The sequence below is a fragment of the Lissotriton helveticus genome, chromosome 12, assembly GCF_964261635.1.
Source record: "Lissotriton helveticus chromosome 12, aLisHel1.1, whole genome shotgun sequence".
In the NCBI taxonomy this organism is placed as follows: domain Eukaryota; kingdom Metazoa; phylum Chordata; class Amphibia; order Caudata; family Salamandridae; genus Lissotriton; species Lissotriton helveticus.
In genome coordinates, this window is record NC_136073.1 from 332,835,942 (window position 1) to 332,860,934 (window position 24,993).

General features: G+C 49.4%; 1 protein-coding gene across 1 annotated transcript in view; it reads right to left on the minus strand.

Annotated features, from left to right (window-relative positions):
- LOC144798025 (uncharacterized) overlaps positions 1-24,993 on the minus strand; it is a 121,266-nt gene that overhangs the window by 16,833 nt on the left and 79,440 nt on the right. The window contains exon 2 of the mRNA XM_078668811.1: positions 2,889-4,271. Coding sequence (XP_078524937.1) covers positions 2,889-4,271 — 1,383 coding nt within the window. The remainder of the gene's footprint in view (positions 1-2,888; positions 4,272-24,993) is intronic.

A 24,993-nucleotide genomic window follows, 5' to 3' on the forward strand; every position in this document is an offset into this window, starting at 1 on the left:
AGTTGTGCTGTCTCAATCCCCTTCTTGTCACTGTCCCAATAATGGAGCAGAAGGAAAATCATTGGACTAGGGGGTCAGCCCAACAGGGGTATCTGGGGCCTCTGGGATGGGAACTGGAAAGCCCTTTCCATGGTGCAAAATTTGGAATTTGCCTGTGGTACAACTTCTTGGGCTGGCTACGTTTCTTAGTAATCCACCACGTCTATCCACTCAGTTCCTTTGGGCACGACCATCATGATGTTGTTTCTCAGAGATCAGCCTATTGAGTCATCCTCCCTGTATTCTAGGAATAAAACCCTTTCTGAATGTCCAGCTTCCTCTTGTCTTCCTAGAATTATCTCACATCTATTGCACTTGTATCTAATTTACCCTCCAGCAACTTTCTTGTGGTGAATGTGGCAACCAGAATTTGTCTAATTTGTTTGATTTGTCACTGCCACCCTCCTTTAGGTCTGGGCATTCTCAATCAGAATTCCAGCTGTGGACAATGGTGGCCTTTATGCATGCGCCTAATCTCTGGTTCCTTTAAGTTTGCCTATGAACTTCGTAGGGGGTTGCCAGTGCGCCATCACAGTGCTGGCAAGGAAGTCCAAGAATGTAACAGTAGACCATACACCACCATCCAGCTATCAGGGCCAATGACGCAGCAATCGCTACACATGTGGCTCAGATCACAAGGTGGCACTGAGCCTACTCTGCACAATATCAGTAGCATCACTCTGCTGCCAAGGTAATGACTAAAGAGACTTTCCCTTCTCCGGGGTCTGGTGCTGAAACTGACAGCTGAATTCCTCATCATGGCACGGAGCCCTACTTATGGTGCTCCGATCTACCATTGTTCAAAACTGTGGGCCACCAACATAGTGTGTCACCTTCTGTAAAGGTCTCTCTGCTTACCTGAGCAAAGGAAGGCTAGTGACAAATTAGACACATCCCAGGGCCCTGAAATTCCAGGTTGGCGTGCATTAGCCCTCACACATCCAGGTGATACCAGGTTGTCTGTGCACCTGCCTCCAGGCTCTCCTGTCATCCAAAAAGTTCCAAGAATCAGAGTAATTTGTACAAGCTCTGCCCCCAGGTGCAAAGTGCTTGCCTCTCACACAGGCCTCAGTAATCCGCTTTACCCCCAATCTGGGAGGCTGCTTTTCCATGTCAACTAATTTCCCCTCATGACAAGGATCACAAATCTGTTCAACAGACCTGCTTTCATGCCTGACGTCGAGGATCCTCACGCAGTTTTTGTTGTCCTTTGTGCAGCATGTGGGAAGGGGCATCACCTACCACTCTCAGCATCCTTGGGAGAGCCCTTGATGGTTCATCTCCTTCCTGACAGCCTATACCCTGGGTCAGAGGGACCTTGATCACTCCACCTTGAGCATCTTCTGCGTGAGTCATTTGGCAAGGCACCCCGTCTCGCTGCACTGCACACCTTGCTGTCTCTGTCGTGTACCTCTCCTCACTGGCACACTGCCTCTTTTGCCCTCACCCTCTCATCTTATATCAAGTCTGCGGGGGGCTGAGGCTTCAGTGGGTGCCCAGGTGGCTGAGCTGTATTTTTTGGACTGCTGTTCTCCATTGTCAGTGGCACATGGTGGTGGATTGGAATGGCTCGTTGGTGCACAGCTGACCTACAGCATACTCCATTGCCTGGTAGCTACGCTCTCCCTCTTCCAAAGAATGTCAAACTCATACTCACTGTTTGTGTCACATTGCTAGAATTTCAGGAAGCGATAATACTAGTCAATTTCCTGACATGCCCAGCATTTTTGGCTTTTTTATTTTAGTTTTATCTATTTTATTTTTTTTACTACCACCAGATTTATTTGAACCTTTGGGAAGGGTTTGAAAAAATGCCACTATAGGACTTTTGATTATTAAAGTTCAGAAACAGCATTTGATGGAGCAGTTTTTTGCTTCGGACATCATTATGAGTGGCTTCTTAAAACCATTAAAGTTCTGTATCATGACTCCTCTGATATCACCCCATTATGAGTGACCTCTCAATACTATCTCCCTAAGTGGTAATGCTATGTTGTTTTTCAGAGACAACTCTACCAGATCCAACCTGGATGAGTCTGATCCCAGAAAAAGGCATAGCATTACAGAATCCCATGCAAAAATTTACTTAGCAGTACTGGTTTCTGCATGTAATGTCCTGTTCTATTATCTGGTAGCATTGCACGCTGGTATTACGCAGGAAACATAATTTCTGTTAGGCTGAATTCACAAGCAATCTTAATTCTCTGATAGCTTGCCAGAAAAGCAGTGATGCAATGTGTAAAGTATTTACGTATTAATTCAAACAGTTATAAAGAGAAAACAAAGCACAAAAAAATCCCACACCAATTTAGAAACATAGAGTAAAATTCAATAGATTATGTGAGACCAAAAGAACAAAAATCCAGTTCGAGAAAAGATGTGCAAATTTAAATATTTAGGTGAAAATAGTGCTTAGAAGCACAAACTGCCAACTGTGGTTATCTTGTCATGACAGACCTGGACAAAGTCACAAGTTTAAGAAGACTGTGTTGGAATGTGGACCACTTACAGGTACCAAGTTAGACCCTCTGAACAAAGTGCCTTAAAATACAATTTTCGGAGCATTGCAAGGTCCTGTGCAGGGGATGTGTCATGGAGTTCCGATGGATTGTAAAACTGTGATGCAAGGTCCTCTATTGAGATGCCTGACTCATCGGAGGTTACTATGAGGTTACTGTGTGCTGCAGGGCTGCAATGGGAGCTCCGGTGTTGAGATGCACCGTACTGCAGCGGGTCCGGGAAGCTGCTGGACAATTGGTTGCATTGCAAGAGTTCTGCACACAAATTCACAGCTGGGCTGGCAGAGGACTTTCAGGCCCATTTCCAAGGGTCAAGGACTGGGGTGGCACCACTTGGGGGCCAGACTCATGGCAGTCAGAGCACAAGTGCTGGGTTCAAGGTCATTGGCGCCCTTTCTGTCCATGAAGTTCTCATCTGGAGGGCAGCCAACTAGCCCTGCTGTAATACTTTCTGCATCAATGACAGTTACTTCTGTAGCTTCATCCACAATTTTAATCTCGGCTTGGGTTTCCACTTTGGGTGGAGCTATGCTGCCCTCTAAGCTAACGGAGTCTTCCAGTTTTGGGACAGAGTCCTGGTCTGGCTTAGTTTCAGACAAGGTGGATATTTGATCTTCTGGGGCATCCTGATGTTTTTGAGCTGAGCATTCACCTTCTCTTGCAATTACGCCGATATCTTCGCCTTGAGCAGTACAACTGTCCTGTTTCACACCACTCCTATTTTCTGTGTTTAAACATTCAGATTTAGTTTCTTGTGCTGTGTTCAGCAACTCGCAGTTGTTGCTTTCATCCTTGTGTGATTCAGTTGACTTTATTAAATTATCAGAATTACTTATAGCGGTTTTCACTGATTCAATTGTACTGCGATCAACCAAGCTCTGTTTGGATAACGTGTCCCCATAGCTGACCTGAAGCACCTCATCACTGCTTTTCAACAGTCCACCATCAATTCTGCGACCTTCAGAATTATTTTTCGTGTTTGGCGATTCTTGCAATGCACTGGGAGGGGTATCTTGGCAAACAACATCTGTAGGGGGGTTAGAACATGCACTATTCACTGAGGGTTTCACAGTGTTTAAGCAAATAGAGTCTTTTTCTTTTACAGATTGTGCACTGCAGGTATTTTCTGTGGAAATGGAACTCACTGGTTCATCTGCACCATTTACATTTTTGTCACTGTCTGCTGTACATTCGGTAGGGTTTTCATTAGCCCCATCTGTACTTTGAATAGTTGTAGGAGCCTCTTTGGCCTTATTTTCTGATGTATTATTTGGACAGATATCAGACTCTTTTTTTTCTACAATTGCAGATTTTGTTTCTTCAGGTTTAGATTCTGCTGAGACAGTGGAGCCAACCTCCGGCTCAGAGTGTTTTCCCTCACAATTTACTTTTTTAATTTCACTTGTTGCACCCTTCGCTTGCGCTAGTTTGAGATCTTCGCTGTTTGGGGATATTTGACCTTCTTTTGTTTGATTGTTGCTGGCTTCGGATTCTTCTTTTACATGGTTAACCGTTTCCCCTACTTGCAACTCATTTTTAGATTTTTCTTCACTCTGTAATCCATTGCTGGCTGGCTGCTCCCCTTTCAAAGTGTGGTCACTATTCAGTTCTTGCTTTACATTCGTTTCATCATCTTTTTGGTCAACCGGAGTTTCAGAAGGTTCGTCAGCCGATTCGTCTGTGCATTCCTGTCCTTTCCCTTGCACTGGTATCCTTTTGGAAGCCTAGCGCCTATGCAGGCACCTTTGCACCATAGTGCAAGGGTGCTTATGTTGCTTGTATTATTTTTTGTGTGCAGGAAAGGGCACCTTCCTGCACTAACCAATCCTGGGTGTCATATTCCTCTTTCTATGTGTGCTGCAAAATGCAGCACACACAGATGAAGAAAGGAGGAGAAATAGAGATATTTCTCCTTGATCTGTGGATTCATCAAAATCCATGGGACTTGCGTGGGAACACCCACGCAATGCCAATGGAATGCCTATCCATGGCAGAGTAACGTAATGCAGAGATTTGCATTGAGTTGCATTATTCTAGATTTTTTAAACCACGCAGAGCCACTCATAGTGACTTTGAGTGGCTTAAAAAATCTGACTTAGAGGCTTGCATCACACATGTACAACGTTGCGTGGGGCAAACGTGATGCAACCCTCTCATAAATAAGGCCCCCAGTGTTTTATATCATTAGGACAGATGCCTGCGGGCTTGATGTATCATTGGGCATGTTGCCAAAAACATGTGCAAACTGTGCATAGACGGTGACTTGCCCTACATTTTTGTGATGCCACTAATAATATTTAGTTTCATTACAAAATGTAGGTTTGTAGAGTGTCACAAAATGTCAAGGCCATTATAAGATCATATGGCAAGGTACATTTTGTGACCTAATATGAATGGCTGTGAAAGCAGTTATAGAGACCAGTGAGGAACAGCAGATCTCCAGCCACAGTGTCTGCATTCGTAACAATCAACATTTTAGTTTGGAAAGCAACCTTAACAGTGTCACAAGTTCCCTGTAGAGCCCACTGTTGCTTCTCCCCTTGTTAGCCTATCTGCACACGTAGTATGTCGCTTTTGATTTGTACACATTCCAAAATAACATGTTGGTTATTGTACCACACTGTTATTTTCGAAATAGGCTGCACATGTTTTGTTATTCACTCTTCTGCTGAACATTTTGTAAAAGGTCAAACAACATTGTCCCCTGTTTTTCTCTGTGGTTGGATACTAACACCTAGACATAATAGAGACATCCAGTTGCTGATTTTGAACAAGGCAATTCTTATCATATAAGTTGAGACTTCTCATTCTGAAAAGAGAGGGATGAGGTCTTGCGATGAAAGAGCTGCACCTCTGAGATGTAGACCAGCTGATTATGAACGTCAGGTTTGGGGTACAAAGCGATACAAAAGGGGATGATGGACGGAGCGTTTGAGCCAATCAAACACTCACCCCCAGTCAACTGATCTGGGTTTAATCCATCACCATTCTTTAGCCCACTCAGCCACCCCATTTCAGACATGGCTATATGCAAATCAGTCTGACCCTGTGCCTCATGGGAACAGTCCAGCCCAAACTGCCAAGCCATGTCTTCCATGGACCGGAAACAAGCATCCTGGGACCGGTTTCAGATTCATAATCCTCATCAGCCAGGCTATCTTGAATCCAGTGGCCAAGTGAGCAAGGGACTCACGTCTGAGCATACCCTGCCACACTTAGGGCAAACAAAGCGATACAAAAGGGGATGATGGACGGAGCGTTTGAGCCAATCAAACACTCACCCCCAGTCAACTGATCTGGGTTTAATCCATCACCATTCTTTAGCCCACTCAGCCACCCCATTTCAGACATGGCTATATGCAAATCAGTCTGACCCTGTGCCTCATGGGAACAGTCCAGCCCGAACTGCCAAGCCATGTCTTCCATGGACCGGAAACAAGCATCCTGGGACCGGTTTCGGATTCATAATCCTCATCAGCCAGGCTATCTTGAATCCAGTGGCCAAGTGAGCAAGGGACTCACGTCTGAGCATACCCTGCTACACTTAGGGCGAACAAAGCGATACAAAAGGGGATGATGGACGGAGCGTTTGAGCCAATCAAACACTCACCCCCCAGTCAACTGATCTGGGTTTAATCCATCACCATTCTTTAGCCCACTCAGCCAACCCATTTCAGACATGGCTATATGCAAATCAGTCTGACCCTGTGCCTCATGGGAACAGTCCAGCCCGAACTGCCAAGCCATGTCTTCCATGGACCGGAAACAAGCATCCTGGGACCGGTTTCGGATTCATAATCCTCATCAGCCAGGCTATCTTGAATCCAGTGGCCAAGTAAGCAAGGGACTCACGTCTGAGCATACCCTGCCACACTTAGGGCGAACAAAGCGATACAAAAGGGGATGATGGACAGAGCGCTTGAGCCAATCAAACACTCACCCCCAGTCAACTGATCTGGGTTTAATCCATCACCATTCTTTAGCCCACTCAGCCACCCCATTTCAGACATGGCTATATGCAAATCAGTCTGACCCTGTGCCTCATGGGAACAGTCCAGCCCGTCCATCATCCCCTTTTGTATCGCTTTGTTTGCCCTAAGTGTGGCAGGGTATGCTCAGACGTGAGTCCCTTGTTCACTTGGCCACTGGATTCAAGATAGCCTGGCTGATGAGGATTATGAATCCGAAACCGGTCCCAGGATGCTTGTTTCCGGTCCAGGGAAGACATGGCTTTGCAGTTCGGGCTGGACTGTTCCCACAAGGCACAGGGTCAGACTTATTTGCATATAGCCATGTCTGAACTGGGGTGGCTGAGTGAACTAAAGAATGGTGATGGATTAAACCCAGATCAGTTGACTGGGGGTGAGTGTTTGATTTGTTCAAACGCTCCGTCCATCATCCCCTTTTGTATCGCTAGGTTTGGGGTACAGCACTAATCCCAGAGATCTCTCATATATCACTGTGCTCCCATAGAGAGGGAAGGGAAGATTGGTCATTTGGTATGATAAGGTTTTTTATTGTGTACAGTTTATTAAATATGCTAATCACATTGCTGATTTGCATATGTTTTGTAATTGCAGCACAGTTGCTTCATGATAGAGCATGATAGTTTCAATAAATATTGTAATCTTTCTTCATTTGTCTTTCCTATTTACTGTGGACACATATGAGTGAGAGAATGAAAAGTGATGACCTATTACCGCGACCCATGAGAGGGTTCTGAGTGTTGTGTTCTGGGGGGCTAACTTACCTATCCTTTTTTGGGGTGGGAGGGTTGCATCACTACTCCCACCATTCCCCCTGTAGCCATCTTCACTGGGAGGGTGTGTGTGGGAGGGAGGGAGGGAGGCCTGCACTAACTACTCCCACCATTCCCCCTGGCCCACACCCCAGCAGCATGGAGGCCTCCCCCACCCAGGAGCATGTGTCAGCCATTGGAGTAGTGTGGCTCACTGGTTAGAGGCGGCAGACCCGAGAGCAGAGGACGGCCCGGGACCAGGGTTCGATTCCCGACGCGGCAGGTTTCTGGACCAGGGTCAGCGGACTCGATAATTCTCTCGCCTCGGTGCCCACTCTGATCAGCGATCACACTCGGCAACTCTGGGCACTAGCTTGCCTCATCTTCACTAACGGCCCCACCAGACCGCCGGGGATGCCTGGTCTCACCCTGGAGATACCCATTAACCCCTTCAGCGCTAATGACAAGGGTAACTCGTCATGGACTTTCCATTGATTTCAATGGAAAGTCAATGGAGCTCATCGAACACCCTTAGCAGCCAAGTGGTTAAGGGACCATCTCTCAGGGAAGCCAGGAAGGGTTTCGCAGCGGTCGAAGCGCGGAGGTACCCCTTCGGGAGTGATTCCAGCGCTATATAAGCACATAATTAATTAATTAATTAATTGCACTGTTTAACAAACAGACTTACAGGTTGGTAGCCATCTTGTATTGGAGCACTGTTTTGGGGTGGGAGGGTTGTATCACTATTCCCACCATTCCTCCTGGCCCACACCCCAGCAGCATGGAGGCCTCCCCCACCCAGGAGCACGTGTCAGCCATTGCACTGTTTAACAAACAGACTTACAGGTTGGTAGCCATCTTCACTGGGAGGGTGTGTGTGGGAGGGAGAGAGGGAGGGAGGCCTGCACTAACTACTCCCACCATTCCCCCTGGCCCACACCCCAGCAGTATGTAGGCCTCCCCCACCCAAGAGCATGTGTCAGCCATTGCACTGTTTAACAAACAGACTTACAGGTTGGTAGCCATCTTGTATTGGAGCACTGTTTTGGGGTGGGAGGGTTGTATCACTATTCCCACCATTCCCCCTGGCCCACACCCCACCAGCATGGAGGCCTCCCCCACCCAGGAGCATGTGTCAGCCATTGCACTGTTTAACAAACAGACTTACAGGTTGGTAGCCATCTTGTAGTGGAGCACTGTTTTGGGGTGGGAGGGTTGCATCACTACTCCCACCATTCCCCCTGGCCCACATCCCAGCAGCATGGAGGCCTCCCCCACCCAGGAGCATGTGTCAGCCATTGCACTGTTTAACAAACAGACTTACAGGGTGGTAGCCATCTTCACTGGGAGGGTGTGTGTGGGAGGGAGGGAGGCCTGCACTAACTACTCCCACCATTCCCCCTGGCCCACATCCCAGCAGCATGGAGGCCTCCCCCACCCAGGAGCATGTGTCAGCTACTGCACTGTTTAACAAACAGACTTACAGGTTGGTAGCCATCTTCACTGGGAGGGTGTGTGTGGGAGAGAGAGAGGGAGGGAGGCCTGCACTAACTACTCCCACCATTCCCCCTGGCCCACACCCCAGCAGCATGGAGGCCTCCCCCACCCAGGAGCATGTGTCAGCCATTGCACTGTTTAACAAACAGACTTACAGGTTGGTAGCCATCTTGTATTGGAGCACTGTTTTGGGGTGGGAGGGTTGTATCACTATTCCCACCATTCCCCCTGGCCCACACCCCAGCAGCATGGAGGCCTCCCCCACCCAGGAGCATGTGTCAGCCATTGCACTGTTTAACAAACAGACTTACAGGTTGGTAGCCATCTTGTAGTGGAGCACTGTTTTGGGGTGGGAGGGTTGTATCACTACTCCCACCATTCCCCCTGGCCCACACCCCAGCAGAATGGAGGCCTCCCCCACCCAGGAGCATGTGTCAGCCATTGCACTGTTTAACAAACAGACTTACAGGTTGGTAGCCATCTTGTATTGGAGCACTGTTTTGGGGTGGGAGGGTTGTATCACTATTCCTACCATTCCCCCTGGCCCACACCGCAGCAGCATGGAGGCCTCCCCCACCCAGGAGCATGTGTCAGCCATTGCACTGTTTAACAAACTGACTTACAGGTTGGTAGCCATCTTGTATTGGAGCACTGTTTTGGGGTGGGAGGGTTGTATCACTATTCCCACCATTCCCCCTGGCCCACACCCCAGCAGCATGGAGGCCTCCCCCACCCAGGAGCATGTGTCAGCCATTGCACTGTTTAACAAACAGACTTACAGGTTGGTAGCCATCTTGTAGTGGAGCACTGTTTTGGGGTGGGAGGGTTGTATCACTACTCCCACCATTCCCCCTGGCCCACACCCCAGCAGAATGGAGGCCTCCCCCACCCAGGAGCATGTGTCAGCCATTGCACTGTTTAACAAACAGACTTACAGGTTGGTAGCCATCTTGTATTGGAGCACTGTTTTGGGGTGGGAGGGTTGTATCACTATTCCTACCATTCCCCCTGGCCCACACCCCAGCAGCATGGAGGCCTCCCCCACCCAGGAGCAACTGTCAGCCATTGTACCCTGCACACTCACCTAACAGGTACGTACCTACCGTAATTCTTCATGGAGTGTGTGGGGGGACCTGCATCTAGAAAACCAACTACAATTGCATGCAATGCATTGACATTCAACATGTATGACTCCATGATGTCCCTCTGCACTATGAAATGTTACACGGTGTTGCCATGAATTGTACTACTAATGACTGCATATATAACTAGTGTACATACAGATGATGATACGCAGATGACACAAACACTGACCACTCCCCATCTACTCCACAGGTGATGAAGAACTAACTGCTGAGGACCACACCAACGACCAGCAGAGCCAGTCTCCACCCCCGGCACATGGACTCTCAGATGTGGACTTCCAGGACAGTTTGGATAATGAGCTCCAGCCCGGCCCATCTGGTGTGCCACAGACCCAGAGGTACCAGGCCCCCATCCTCCCCACCACCACCTCTGCTGCAACAACAATGCAGTAGACCCCTGCTGTCACGGCCTCTGCCTCCACCGCAACCACCACCGCCACCACCGCCACTGCCACCAACACCACCAGTACCACCAGTACCACATGCAGCACCCTCCCTGTCCCTAGGGTTGACCATCCCACAGCAACACCTGTGGAGGGCAGGGAGAGAGTGCGTGGCCCCCCAGTGGCGAGGGAAGAGGTCCGTGGCAGCAGAGCAGGAGGGAGGGCCAGGGTCACCACCAGACCTCGGGAGGAGTGGACACCATCCCTGGACCACTTCACCAGAGTTGTGCAGGCCTACCAAGAGGTCCAGGGACAAAGTGGCCGGTCTTATGAACTATTAAGGGAGCTCATCCTGCTGATGAGGTCCATCAAAAACCGCCTGGGACAGATGGTGGACCTCATGGGCCAGCAAGTGGCGTTGCAGAGGGACAGGCCTGTGTCCCAACTACCACCTCCGTCCCCTCCTGTTGTGCCGCAGGATGACAGTGCACCATCCTCCCCTGCGCCAACAGAGAGGGGCGAGTCCTCTGACGCCGCTGGCCATTCAGCAGGCCCTCCACCGCAAAGCAGATCTAGGGGGCGTCCAAAGAAGAGCCTGGGAGTCTCTGGAGGCAAAGCACCTGCCACACGCCAGTCACGGAGCCAGCCGTGAAGACAACCCTCTTCCCAACCGCATTCACTGTTTGGACTTTCTTTCCCCACATTGCTTTGGCAATGGCACCTGTCTGTTGGACTGGGTTACCACATCCATGTGGTTTCTACTCTTGCATCTCATTGAACAGGACTGTCAACTCACTCCTCATTCCACACCTTCATGTAAATATTACCACACCAATCACATGTCCACTCCCAAAATAAAATACCTGGCGCACCAGTTTTTGTGTAGTGAATTCTTCAGTGCAGTGTTTACATTGTTGATAATGTCTATGATGTGTACAAATGATGTACAGTATGCAGGGCAGGAACCCTCTGTAGCACCTAGGGAGACACAACAGAACAACAGTCACTGGTCTCATTGTGGCAACACACACAGATCACTGCACAAAAAATATCCAAGACATCACAGGCATGCTACACAATGTCTAGCAGATGCACGAATACGGTCCAGCATACATCTCCGTACGGAACATCAATCTCACCAATACCACACATAGGTGACAGAACATGTACCTATCAGTTACATACGCCCATAGCCATTCTCAACAAAAGCAACCACACCAGACAATGTACACGTTGTACCTCGTCACCCACATTCAAGTGAAGTAGCGTTCGATGAGCTGCTGGAGCAGGTCAACCCCTTCCTCCTCTCCACTGTCCTCATCACTGGATTCAGGTCCCTGAGCAGGTGGTGGCCTTGGTTCCTCACCATCGTCCAGGAGCAGGGGGACCCCCTTGTGGATGGCCAGGTTGCCCAGCATACAGCATGCCATAACGATCTTGCACACCTTCCCAGGCGAGTATGCCAGTGCGCCTCCAGTCCTGTCAAGGCACCGGAACCTTGACTTCAGCAGGCCGAAAGTCCGCTCGATTACCCGTCGGGTCCTGCCATGGGCCTCATTGTAGCGGATGTCTGCTGGTGTCCGGGGATTCCGGAGTGGGCTCAACAGCCATGGCCGACTAGGATATGCTGAGTCACCTGTGAATGACAAACACACATTACAATGTTGTACAGTCAGAGGGCAGCAAGTGACACACAGCACGCCATAGCAGTAGTGATACTCACCCACAATCCAGGCACGTTCGGGATGCAGATTCTCCATCATCCGTGGCACCATTCTGTTCCTCATGATGTACGAATCATAAGCCGAACCGGGATACTTTGCACACACATGTGATATGGTCATGTCCGCAAGGCACACCACCTGCACATTCATGGAGTGGTAGTGTTTGCGGTTCTAATAAATGTGCTCCATCGCCTGCGGTGGCAACAGACCTACATGGGTGCAATCGATGGCACCGACTACATGTGGGATGAGCCCAAGGGGATAGAAGTCACCCTTCACGGCAGCCAATTCAAGTCCCATGGGGAAATGTATGTAGCGATTGCGATATAGCATCATGGCCGCAAGAACATCCCTCAGCACCATGCTGAACATGGGCTGCGACATCCCCCCAGCGTTAGCCACAGTCTCCTGGAAGGAACCAGTCGCAAAAAAGTGGAGTGCTGCCATCACCTTGTAGGTGGGTGTGAATCCCAAAGGATAGTGACGGCGAGGCTGCAGGTGGGGCTCCAATAGATCACACACGATCTTCAATGTTGGTCTGTCCAGCCTGAATTTCCTGATGATTGCCTCATTCTCCATGTCCTCCAGCACTGTCAGGTGACGTAGGAGGTTTGGCCTCCTCCTAGTTGAGGAGTGAAATGAATATGTCAGTGACAAGCATCATGAGATGGGCATAGCACAAAGCAAAAATGATGTCATGGGAAAACAACGAGTGCCAGAGAGATGCATGGCACATCAGGTTACATGGCTGGCCAATAGCTACACACAGAGGGCACGCCTCTCCAGTGACAATACACAAGTGCCACAAACACATCTGGGACTGTGAATGCTGATATAATGGATGAACAATTCACATGTGCAGACAAGGTGCAGCAAGACCCGCCAATGTATTGTGACTTACCATGTCTATCATACCCATCTGATGTACCTGCCACACCTCAATGCATCATGTAAAGTCGGAACACATTCATCAACACAGTGATCACAGTAGCAGGGACACTTCCGGTTGTGTGCATGAGCAGTTATGAATGCACACGTCTGGTCCGATACAATGCAGTGACACCAGCCAGGTCAAGGTCTGCACTGACCCACAACACATTAAACGTCACAACATCATTTACACCAGCTGAAGTCTGTCAATCATCATCAGCCATCAAATTTCTTACTAAAATGGCTGAACCACAGGCCTAAGTGTCTCACACTGTACGTGCGTTCACCTGTGGATGACATGGCTGTGTGGCATCGTGTGTACAATGATGTGCCCTTCACCATGTTGCTGCAGGGTGCTGATACAGTGTCCTTGATTGACATACACAGCAATGGGTACAAAAATGGCAGTACCTACCGCCGGTCCCCTGCGGTGTGACCCCAGCACCACCCCCTTCACAAGTGCGGTAGCCATTGGCATATGGACATGTGTATATGGCGGTGGGTATGCTCCGCCGCATTAGTCGCGGTACCTACCGCCGGTCCCCTACGGTGTGACCCCAGCACCACCCCCTTCACAAGTGCAGTAGCCATTGGCATATGGACATGTGTATATGGCGGTGGGTATGCTCCGCCGCATGAGTCGTGGTACCTACCGCCGGTCCCCTGCGGTGTGACCCCAGCACCACCCCCTTCACAAGTGCGGTAGCCATTGGCATATGGACATGTGTATATGGCGGTGGGTATGCTCCGCCGCATGAGTCGCAGTACCTACCGCCGGTCCCCTGCGGTGTGACCCCAGCACCACCCCCTTCACAAGTGCGGTAGTAATTGGCATATGGATATGTGTATACGCGGTGGGTATGCTCCGCCTCATGAGTCGCTGTACCTACCGCCGGTCCCCTGCGGTGTGACCCCAACACCACCCCCTTCACAAGTGCGGTAGCCATTGGCATATGGACATGTGTATATGGCGGTGGGTATGCTCCGCCGCATGGGTCGCGGTACCTACCCTCTGGCCCCGGCGGTGCATCCCCGCCATGGGGCATTGCATTCAGCCAATGGCAGCGATGATCGCGGTGGCATGATGCAGATTTGAAAATCGCGGAAGGTGTGCTCCGCTACCGCGGAGGCGGTTATTGGATGCTTTTGAATGATGCACCATCGCGGTAGCGCACCCCGGGCACCCACGGTGCGTCACCGCCGTGGAGCATTGCATACAGCCAATGGCAGCGATGATCGCGGTGGCATGATGCAGATTTGAAAATCGCGGAAGGTGTGCTCCGCTACCGCGGAGGCGGTCATTGGATGCTTTTGAATAAGGCAGACCCGGACAACCAATTGTAGCAGCTTTTAAGCTTCCTAACAACCCCAGGGGGCTATACATCTGTGGGAGTGAGTCTCACATTTCCACTGCTCACAGAGCCTGCTGCCTGGGACCATCTCCTGCTGCTGCCCCAAGAGCCTGCTGCCTGGGACCCTGTCCTGCTGCCCCAAGAGCCTGCTGCCTGGGACCCTGTCCTGCTGCCCCAAGAGCCTTCTGCCTGGGACCCTGTCCTGCTGCTTCAAGAGCCTGCTGCCTGGGACCCTGTCCTGCTGCCTCAAGAGCCTGCTGCCTGGGACCCTGCCCTGCTGCTTCAAGAGCCTGCTGCCTGGGACCCTGTCCCGCTGCTTCAAGAGCCTGCTGCCTGGGACCCTGTCCTGCTGCTTCAAGAGCCTGCTTCCAGGGACCCCTCACAACTAACTTCCGCCACAGGTCTGCCATATCCACAGGGATGTCAAGAACAGATAAGATCCGTGCCAGTCCATTCACGAGTGAGGAGCTGGATGTCCTTGTGGACTAGGTGCTGGCACAGTACCCACGGCTGTTTGGTGGTCCCAATGTTGTGGTAAGTCACCATGAAGGGAGCTGTAGGGCAGGGTGGTGTCAGAAGTGTAGTCGTGATTCTGCAGTATATGCTTGGGGATGAGGGGTGATGACAAACACTGACAGACAAGCTGTTTCCAGGTTGAGGGAGTGTGTGTGATGCAATGTGACTCTTTCCTAGGCCTGTATTCGTATATGTGAGTGGGGTGTGTTACATTGCCGGGCATACAGAACCAACGGTTGTTAGCCTTTCGGATGCCAGGACAGTGAACGCTTGTGAGGACATTTCAGGGTGCCACTGTAGTCAGAGTCAGTGTGAGCCACAGAGTAGGTTCAGTGGCTGCACAGCCAAATGTTGAACATCAGCCAACGTACATGCTACAGTTGCTTCACACTGATTAGTAGATATGCCCCATCAGTGCCCTGTACAATTTCTGAATTACACACTGCTGTCGATGCATTTGTGTTGAGGCATCATGCATTTGTGTGAATATGATGGAGACTAGGAACCACAATGTGTGCATGCATTTACTAATGTTTATGCCATGCAGAGTGCCCTTGTGAGGGTACCCCCAGTTCTGGAGGGAGGGAGGTTACTGTGAGTCCTGAGTCAGTGTCTGGCTGCTGTACTGATAGATACTGACATCTGACATTGTGTAATTGTTCATTTGCCCTTCTTTACTCCCATACCTGCAGCTCAAGGTACACCAACGTAAGGCCGTGTGGAGGGCCATAGCAGCAAAGGTGCGAGCCGTGGGGGTATCAAACAGACGACACACACACTGTCACAAGAGGTGGGATGACATCAGCCGGCTGGCTAAGCAAGTGGCAGAGATGACCTTGGGGATGGTACCACGCACAGGGCGTTTGGCACGGCGCACCATGACTCCGCTGATGGGACGCATACTGGCAGTGACCAATCCAGACCTGGATGCAAGTCTGAAGGGGCATCAGCAGCAAGACAGAGATGGTGAGTATCTGGGGAGGGAGAGTTTGTCTGGGAGTGGATGCATGTGTACAGGGCCTGTGGCAGCGGTGACACATGTGATGTGCATGTGTTGCCATGCTGTGATATGTGATGTGAGTGGAGACTGTGATGTGCGCCTGTATGAACCATTGGGCCACCATGGCCTTACTGTTCTGCTCCTGCATGCAGTTCTCAGTCCTTGAAAGATTTTTTGTGTCCACATGGTCACTCTTCTTTGGGATGGTGTGGGGAGTCCATATTGTGCCGAACTGCAGTGTCCACTTAATGAGTGTGACACCATGTCTGTCTACTTTGCATGCACCATGATGGTTGAGGCCCACACATTCGACGACAATGTGAACCCTGATTGGCACATGGTGATTGCTATGGCCTAGTTGGCATTGTTCTGACAAAAGTTGCCGTGCACACCCTTAGTTTGGAATTCTGTTGTACCATTATGCTCCTTGTCTCACAATTTGAACCTTTTTGCGTGCTGCTTGGATGACGTGGTCCGCCCTTTGCCACGTGGAAATTGATAGCACAGAAAATGGGGCGGCACTGCACCCCAAATCCAGACGCACAGCTATATTCGTAAATGTTGCACATATCTAAATTACTTGTTCTCGTTTTCTCCATTCTTTGCAATAATAGATCCATTTTACTCCATGCTTTAAATTGCTTTGCTTCTTTATTTGCAATGTACTGTCCACACATGATTGGCCAATGTTTTTAACACTTCTCATACCACGGATATGCCACTCCAGGCCTTTTTCCGGGCACGCATAAAACATGAAACATCCTTAATGTTCAGTGTGGCATGTGTAGTCAATACAGGTGTGTGTGGTCCCCTCTGGTTCCCTGTAGGGCTGTAAGTGGTGATGTGTGTTGTGGCTACATCATGTCCATGGGGCAGGTCAATGTGGGCTGAGGGAACACCATCCATGGGCAGGGTATAGTGCTGTGTGGCATCGACATGCCTCACTCCTGGCAGTTTGTCTGCATGACAGGCACTGTTGTGGTCTATATAGGGTGTAGCTGCACAGTGATTGCAGGGTGTGGTGGTTACCATGTAGCTCTATGTTGAAAATAGCAAATGTATGTGTACATAAGCGGCGTTCATTTGTGTTCACTGTACCTCTTGTCGTAAGCAGAATGGACATTGCAAAACACTGACTGTGTTACCCCGCCAGCATAGACCCATGCACACATATATACAACAGCCATTTTAGGTACCGTGGTCTCTCTGTTCGCGATCGATCACCAGCGCCCTTCCCTGACCCTGCAAGCTTCCCCCATGCACCCTGACCGCCCCCGCTCTCACATGCACAAGTCATGAGCCCTCCCCTCCCGCATGACTCTGTCTCTGAAAATCGCACCCCGCGCCTGACCAACACCTCCTTTCCCTCCATGAATACCCCTCCTTTGATGACCCCTTCCTCTGAGCCCGATTGCCTGTACGAACCGCTGGTCATCCCTTAGCCTGAGGATACAGTTTATTGCCCACTACTGTATGCACTCGCCTCTCTTGAAAGGAGCCACTATTGATCATGACCCCCCCCACCCCCTGAGATTCGATCAGGAGCACACATTCCAAAGGAATCAGCAGAACACTCAGCTGCATGACAGCCCCCTCCTATTGTATGGAGGATAAGGGCCCCTACTGTAGCCACGTGTTGGAATATCTTCGTACTTCACAATGTCTTGATTGTAATAAAGGATGCCTGTGTGCCACAAACCTGTGTATAAAAGACGAAGCCTCAGAGCCTTAGAGCACCTCCCGAAGACACTATGCGAGTGTCCCAAATGACAGGCTCTCCTCATGAGAAATAAACCTTTTTCCTTGTCTTCCTGCTTCCAGCGCCCGTCTCTTTATTTGGTAATTATTCAAGATGGGAACTAAGAGGCGTCTTGCGCCAGCAGCCTGGGCATCCGGAGCGTTATGGGCTGACTTTTCTACAATTGGCGTCCCAACGCGGGGTCCATCAGCGACATAGGGTCCGGTAAGAGAGGTCCAGACGATGGGGTGAACATCTAAATGATTGGAGTATACCTGCCTTGAGAGGGCCCTCGTCCGGCTGCCGATTGAATGAACTTCACCGATTCCGAACGGACCTCTCTCAAGTGACCTATTGTTCTGACTGGAATCCCACAGGACTGCTGCGGTAAAAACATGGAGAAAGAGAACGATCGGGCGCTGGAAAAAGGAAGGCGAAGAACTGTCCACATGGTCCGGTCCGGGTAAGGTTAAGTAGGACGTCTTTACGTCTAATTGGTAGGATGGCTTTATCCATCTGATTGATTGATTGATTGTTGATATTGGAAACGGTATTTAGATACTGGTATTGTTCATTGATTGGTTCATTTAGCCTTGGGTGCTACTTGAAGTATTGGTTCTCTTGGAGACATTCTCTGTCTGCAAACAGCGACAGATAGGAACGTCTGTCTCCCTTTGCAGATAGTGAAGGATAGGTAATGCAGACTTTTGTCCCCATTGTAATCCGTCATGCCTATCTTTTCTCCCCATTGATTGTTTGTTAATCGGTTTTTATCGATTATTGCTTTTTGAGATATTCCCTGTCTACAAACGGGGACGAATAGGAATATTCTGTCTCCCTTTGCAGATAGTGAAAGATAGGTAATGCAGACTTTTGTCCCCAATGTAATCCGTCATACCTATTTTTTCTCCCCATTGATTGATTGTTTGATCGAGCATTGAATTGCTCGAAGTTGGTTCTCTTAAGGATCTTCTCTGCCTACAAACGGGAAGAATAGGAATATTCTCTCTCCCTTTGCAGATAGTGAAGAGTAGGTAACGCAAGCTTTTAACCCGTCGTACCTATTCCGTTCCTCATTGATTGATTGATTGTCCGAACATTGACTGTTTGGAATTGTTCTTTTTGGAGGTATTCTCTGTTTGCAAATAACGTGGAATAGAAATGTTCTGCCTAGTCTTTGCAAGTAAGGAAGGATAGGTAATGCGGACCTTTGTCCCCCGTTGTAACCTGTCATGCCTATCTACTCCCCACTGATTGGTAAACCAGTTCCACCCGGACCATTCACTAGAGGTAGGTCATCTGGCCCGACCAGAGAGCACCCCTAGTGAAAAGGACATATGCAATAATAACGAAGTGATCACTGTATCCTTTTAACAGAAACTTTAGCATGAAACAACCTGGAAAGAAAGGAATAGGAAAACGAAATCAGTAGGCCACTGATGAACTTTTTATTAAATAACGAACAAGGAAACGATAACAATACTTAATGATAAAACCTATTTTTGTCCTAGTAACAAGAAACATTAGAAATAAGCCCGTAATAAGAAACCTGAAAATGATAAGAGAAGCCAAGCTTGACATTGCGACGGCCACGAGGCAACGAGGCTTCATCGCCCCTCATTGCTCCAAACATGTCTGTCCCACCGCCTGCCACGCCCAAATAACGGCAACCTGGGAAAGATACAAGTCAGCAGACATCCGCCCCCTTTCTGGAAACTCCCAAAGTGCAACAGGTTTGCCGCTACGCCCAGCCGGAAGCAACACATGTAGGGCGGGTCCTGCTGCCAACCGTCGGCCGGAGATCATCACATGGGGTGTAGCCGGAGGAGAGGCCGAGGCCGACGGGACCTGGCCAAGGGGACTGCTCCGACAACCCTGGAGAGTTGCAGGGAGGGGGAATGTCCATGTCCTCGACCCCCCCTCTCTCTCTCTCCCAGTCTGGACCGGCTTCCATGGGAGGTCTGGGGGTGGAGAGGCCGCTACGCCAACAGCCCGAAGGCGGCGCCGCGCACCAACGCCTGTCCCCAGGATGGACTAAGGGACCCGTTCCTCGGGCCGTGGCAAGGAGCGTCCGGCCACCATCAACCAGAGGCCCGGCCCAAAGACGGACGGGACGTTTTCTTCTTTCTTCAATAATGGCTGCGACAACCCTGGGGGGGGTGTCTTGCACATGCCTCCGACCCCCCCCCCCCGTCCTCATCGCCTGGTCCGGCCATAACAAATGTCAAGCGAGACGCCGTAGGGTGCACCGGGAGGGAGAGGCGGCGCGAACGAGCCTCTCCCACCTCCTCAGGTGGAGGCTCCCCAGCTGCGCCCTCAAACGCTCCTCGCACCCGGCAAAGGGTTCGTCCACTCTTGCGGTGCAGCGACGCTCCACGCACCCGGAAAAGGGTTCATCCACAGTGGCGATGCTGCAACACCTCGCCCGGCAGGTTGGAGCCCGTCTGCTCATTTGACCCCGCGATCGCCGGTAGCTGCCGAACTCTCAAAATGGCGGTCGACCTTGCAAGAGCGGGCCCAACATGAAGGAATGGCCCGGTTGCTTGTGGATGCCACCATCATAAAAGTTCTCCTCGTCCTTGAAGATTCTAGAGGAGCCGCGGGAGTCCCCGACTCCCGCAGATACCCCCGATGGGGAATGACTGCCATGATTGCCCACGGAACGATGGAAATGTAGCCGCAGGACGTCGGCGCTCCCATGCTGGCGCCAGCCTCAGTTTGAATGACTAGAATCCTGCAGACTACAGTTCGGATCAGTTCCGGTGAAAACACAGCATGACCCGGTAGGAACATTGTTGCCTCCCTCCCCTTTTTGACTGATGGTTCAGACCACCGATCCTTTCTTTTGCCCTTTAACTGAACTTTTGGACTGCCAAAGGAAGCTCTGGGCCAACCACGGGTTAGTAGAGATTTAGACTATGCCTGGTTCTGCCTGACTGCACCCAAAATGGCGCCGATGCAAATGAAACTTTCAACTCCTTGTTGTACCCCGATTGTTCAGCCCTGGTGTCGTGAGATATGTATGCAGGTTTTTTAACCACATGGATTGATATAGGATGTGTACTGATTATATGTTCGGACAATTAATTGATTCAGGATGTGTACTGTCAGTTCGGGAAATGAATTGATATGGGATGGGTACTGGTTATATGTTCGGATAATGAATTGATATTGGATGGGTACTGATTATGTGTTCAGACAGTAAATTGACATCAGATGGGTATTGATTGAACATTCGGACAATGAATTGTTGTTAAGTTTGACGCATCATGATTATTGAAAGTTCGAAGCCCAACACTTATGACACTCGCTCACACTGAAGTCTCGACATGATTTTATTACACTTTTCGCACTTTTTATTATGAAATAAACGACCACCGACTCCATTAAAGTTTTTCACTAATAGGTATCCCCACATATACAGTTCCAGCCTGCTCCGTGGCCGGCCCACGGGGTTGTAGGCCCGTATTTGTGCACCGACATTCTTATTAAAGATTTTTGGAGAAAGCAAATATAGTTGTCCCGCGTAAATTGATAAGTCTCGAATGAATGATCACTATTTTTCGATATAACTAAAATATAGGTGAAATGACTCAGCTTGATTAGATAAGGGTTAAAGGGTATAGTACGCAGAAATACTGCAAACATGAATGGTCCAGGTTTTTGTTGTATGTACTTTGCACATTTTTGTACAGCCTAAAGCAACCGCTAAAAAACCCTGGAATTCAGCCTATACTTTATGTGCTACCTGTATCAGGAAAATTGTGCTAAAATGTCCCTAAGTCGCCCCGAAGGAGTGCCACCTGGCCTCCCTGCATACGGTCCATAATACCACACACTGGCTTCCGATAATCATCTCTCACACACTAAAAGGTTCATCTGGGCTTAAATTCCGAGTTGGCAAGAACTGCGCTCCGTGGAGATAGACCGAGTATGTAGTAAGTAAAAGCCTTTTTCGGGTTTATGCGCGCTGATGTGTTTTTAAATGTTGCCCCCGCCCCCTTCTTTTTCTCTCTCTCTGCAGGTTACTTTGGAACATCGATTAAAAATACGAAAAGGAAAATGGTGATCTAACGGACGAAGACAGGAAAAAGGCGTTCGATTATGGTGCCAACGCATTGCGAATAATACAACCAAAAATAATGTGCACACATGATTAAGCACTCCACACTTAACTAAATAGGGAAAAGTTTAGGGTATATTTCGAGGTAAGGTTTACATAAGTATCCTCCGCCGAGAGGACTAGGAATATTGCCAATATTTAAAAACCTACTACCCCCCCCCCCCCTTTTTTTCGCATCCTCATAGACATGTAACTCAAAGCTGCCCCATTGTTCTCCAACTGACACCGACTATTGTCTCAGCCTGGAAACACATTGGCTAAAATGACTCGAAAATACCACCGTGAGCACTAGCCCGACCAGGTTAGTTCATGACCAAGTGGCAGAGACGTATGTGTGTGCAACCACAACCTCCAGTAAAGGCAGCCGACAATAAAAAGAAAAGAAAAAGTAAAGAGAGCTTAGGATGCTGAGAATGCGCAGCGTACAGGAGGAGATCATTTTGGCCAATAACTGTTCTATGTTTTGTCTTGGATTTTTGTATATAATACATGTACTGTCTCCCCCGTCTGAGTTTGTGTGTACGTGATGCATGAATCTACGTCATCCCTCTGCCTGTGTTTCCGTATTACTTAACCCCTGTTGTTCTGTGTTGTGCGCGCACTGAATGGCCCATTATTGTACACGTCTCTCTCTCTCTCTCTCTCTCTCTCTCTCTCTCTCTCTCTTTCTCTCTCCATGTCATACGTGTACCGAATGGACCATTTAGGGTGCGGTCTCTCTCTCTCTCTCTCTCTCTCTCTCTCTCTCTCTCTCTCTCTCTCTCTCTCTCTCTCTCTCTTTCTCTCTCCAAAAGCCCCCTGTTCCCTCTTTCCTTGTATGGTGACGTTGTGCCCCACCGGCACAAAACATAATTGGGTTTCCTCGAACGCAAAGGTGTTCAGCAAAATTGACCAAAACCAAAACGATTGTGACTTGCCATATTACTACCTCTCCTTTCTGCAAAACGATAGAACCCGAGTTGGTAATGAAGGAAAGGACAGGTAAGACGACGGATGCCCCCTAATCTGGCCTTCTATAGGGGGACTATAACGTCAATGGTCTTCTGTTTCTCAGTTCATTAGAAATGCGATCCCCAATGCCCCAATTGCCCCACCCCCCTGCACCTAAGTGCGGATGTCCAGAGTACCCCACTTCTCCCGATCAGCCCCAGCTCCCTGTCCAAAGCGCCCACGCTTCCCCCGATTAACCCCAGCCTCATGTCAGCTACCCACGAAACGTAATTGATGACCTTGATTAACGGTCATTCCCCAGGAAAGCCATGTTTTTCATCTGCCCCTTCCCCCTTCGTCATGACGATAACGCCCCTGCTTGCAAGAGTTAGCCAACCCCGAAGGGAAGTGTAAGACTGTCAGTACTTGGGTTAAAATGAATAAGGGCGAGTCTCTACATAGGGGCTCGAGTTTTTGAGTGATGATATAATACACCATGTATAAAAGTCCAATTTCTCTCACCATGCGTCGCGCATGAACACCACGCAGGTTTATAAAATCAATAACAATGCACTCCTACAGACTCCATAAGTGACGACTTCTGACTGTGATCGATGAACCATTTTGTCCCACCTACGCAGGATTGGGGACGGAATTGAGATGTATAAATGTCTTCTCCTGCCAGTTTTTCTAAAACTTGTTTTTCACCCATTCAAAGATACAATCACCGGAGGAGAGGAGCGGGACGTGACGCACAGCCTGGCCACAGATCATGAAGCACGTGTGACCGCAACCAAAGGTGGAGCCGCAGAGCAACGAGACGCGGGACGAGGCACAACTCTCAAACTCGGCAGATGAAGGAATGAAGGGCTGCCTTGAAGCCCTCGACTTGCTGACCCACTCGTGCCTGAAGTCCCCGTCCCCTTTTGAGTCCGACTGATGGGCCAGCCTGCTCGCTGTCCTTTGCTCCCTTGGTGTGTTCAAAGATCTGGCCCCACTCCGCCCTCTCTTCCCTCGATTATCCAACAAACTCACCCTTTTTCGCATAAACTTTTGACTATAGAATGAGGTTTTGCCACGGAAAAAGAAAAGACACGCAGGTGCCCAGTTTGAGGCACCCCTAAGAAAATAAGTTAGGAAACAGGACTGTGATCTAACAGCAGAGGACTGATCGCACCCTGCAACGTGTAAGGATGAATCCGAGCTGGACCTATAGCTCCACCGCCAACAAAAGAAGATGGACTCTGTTAAAAGACATTGCGACAAAGACCCTCCCCCTTTTCCAGAACTTTCTACTCACCCCTTGACTAATTGCTTGTATCGAATTGAATCCCTCCCTCAACCATTTTGTATTGCCTTTTAAAATGTTTCATCGGTCACTCATGTAGTTAGTTTTTTAAAAGTCTCTTATAGTACTGACAAGACCCGAAGGTATCAGAGCATTTTTTCCTGTATGTTGATGTCACTAGAGAGAAAATGTGAACTTGATTTTATAATGTGTCGGAACATTTTTCCTTGATTCTACACCGACTAAATATTATGCCGATCTCTAGGCTTGTATGTAGAACCCAACAAATGTAAATGAACATGTATTGCATTCTGCCTATAGCATCGACTAGGTAGAAATTGAACTTGCTTATGTAAAAAAGCGGCGACTGTTGAAAATAGCAAATGTATGTGTACATAAGCGGCGTTCATTTGTGTTCACTGTACCTCTTGTCGTAAGCAGAATGGACATTGCAAAACACTGACTGTGTTACCCCCCCAGCATAGACCCATGCACACATATATACAACAGCCATTTTAGGTACCGTGGTCTCTCTGTTTGCGATCGATCACCAGCGCCCTTCCCTGACCCTGCAAGCTTCCCCCATGCACCCTGACCGCCCCCGCTCTCACATGCACAAGTCATGAGCCCTCCCCTCCCGCATGACTCTGTCTCTGAAAATCGCACCCCGCGCCTAACCAACACCTCCTTTCCCTCCATGAATACCCCTCCTTTGATGACCCCTTCCTCTGAGCCCGATTGCCTGTACGAACCGCTGGTCATCCCTTAGCCTGAGGATACAGTTTATTGCCCACTACTGTATGCACTCGCCTCTCTTGAAAGGAGCCACTATTGATCATGACCCCCCCACCCCCTGAGATTCGATCAGGAGCACACATTCCAAAGGAATCAGCAGAACACTCAGCTGCATGACAGCCCCCTCCTATTGTATGGAGGATAAGGGCCCCTACTGTAGCCACGTGTTGGAATATCTTCGTACTTCACAATGTCTTGATTGTAATAAAGGATGCCTGTGTGCCACAAACCTGTGTATAAAAGACGAAGCCTCAGAGAAACTTGTTAGAGCACCTC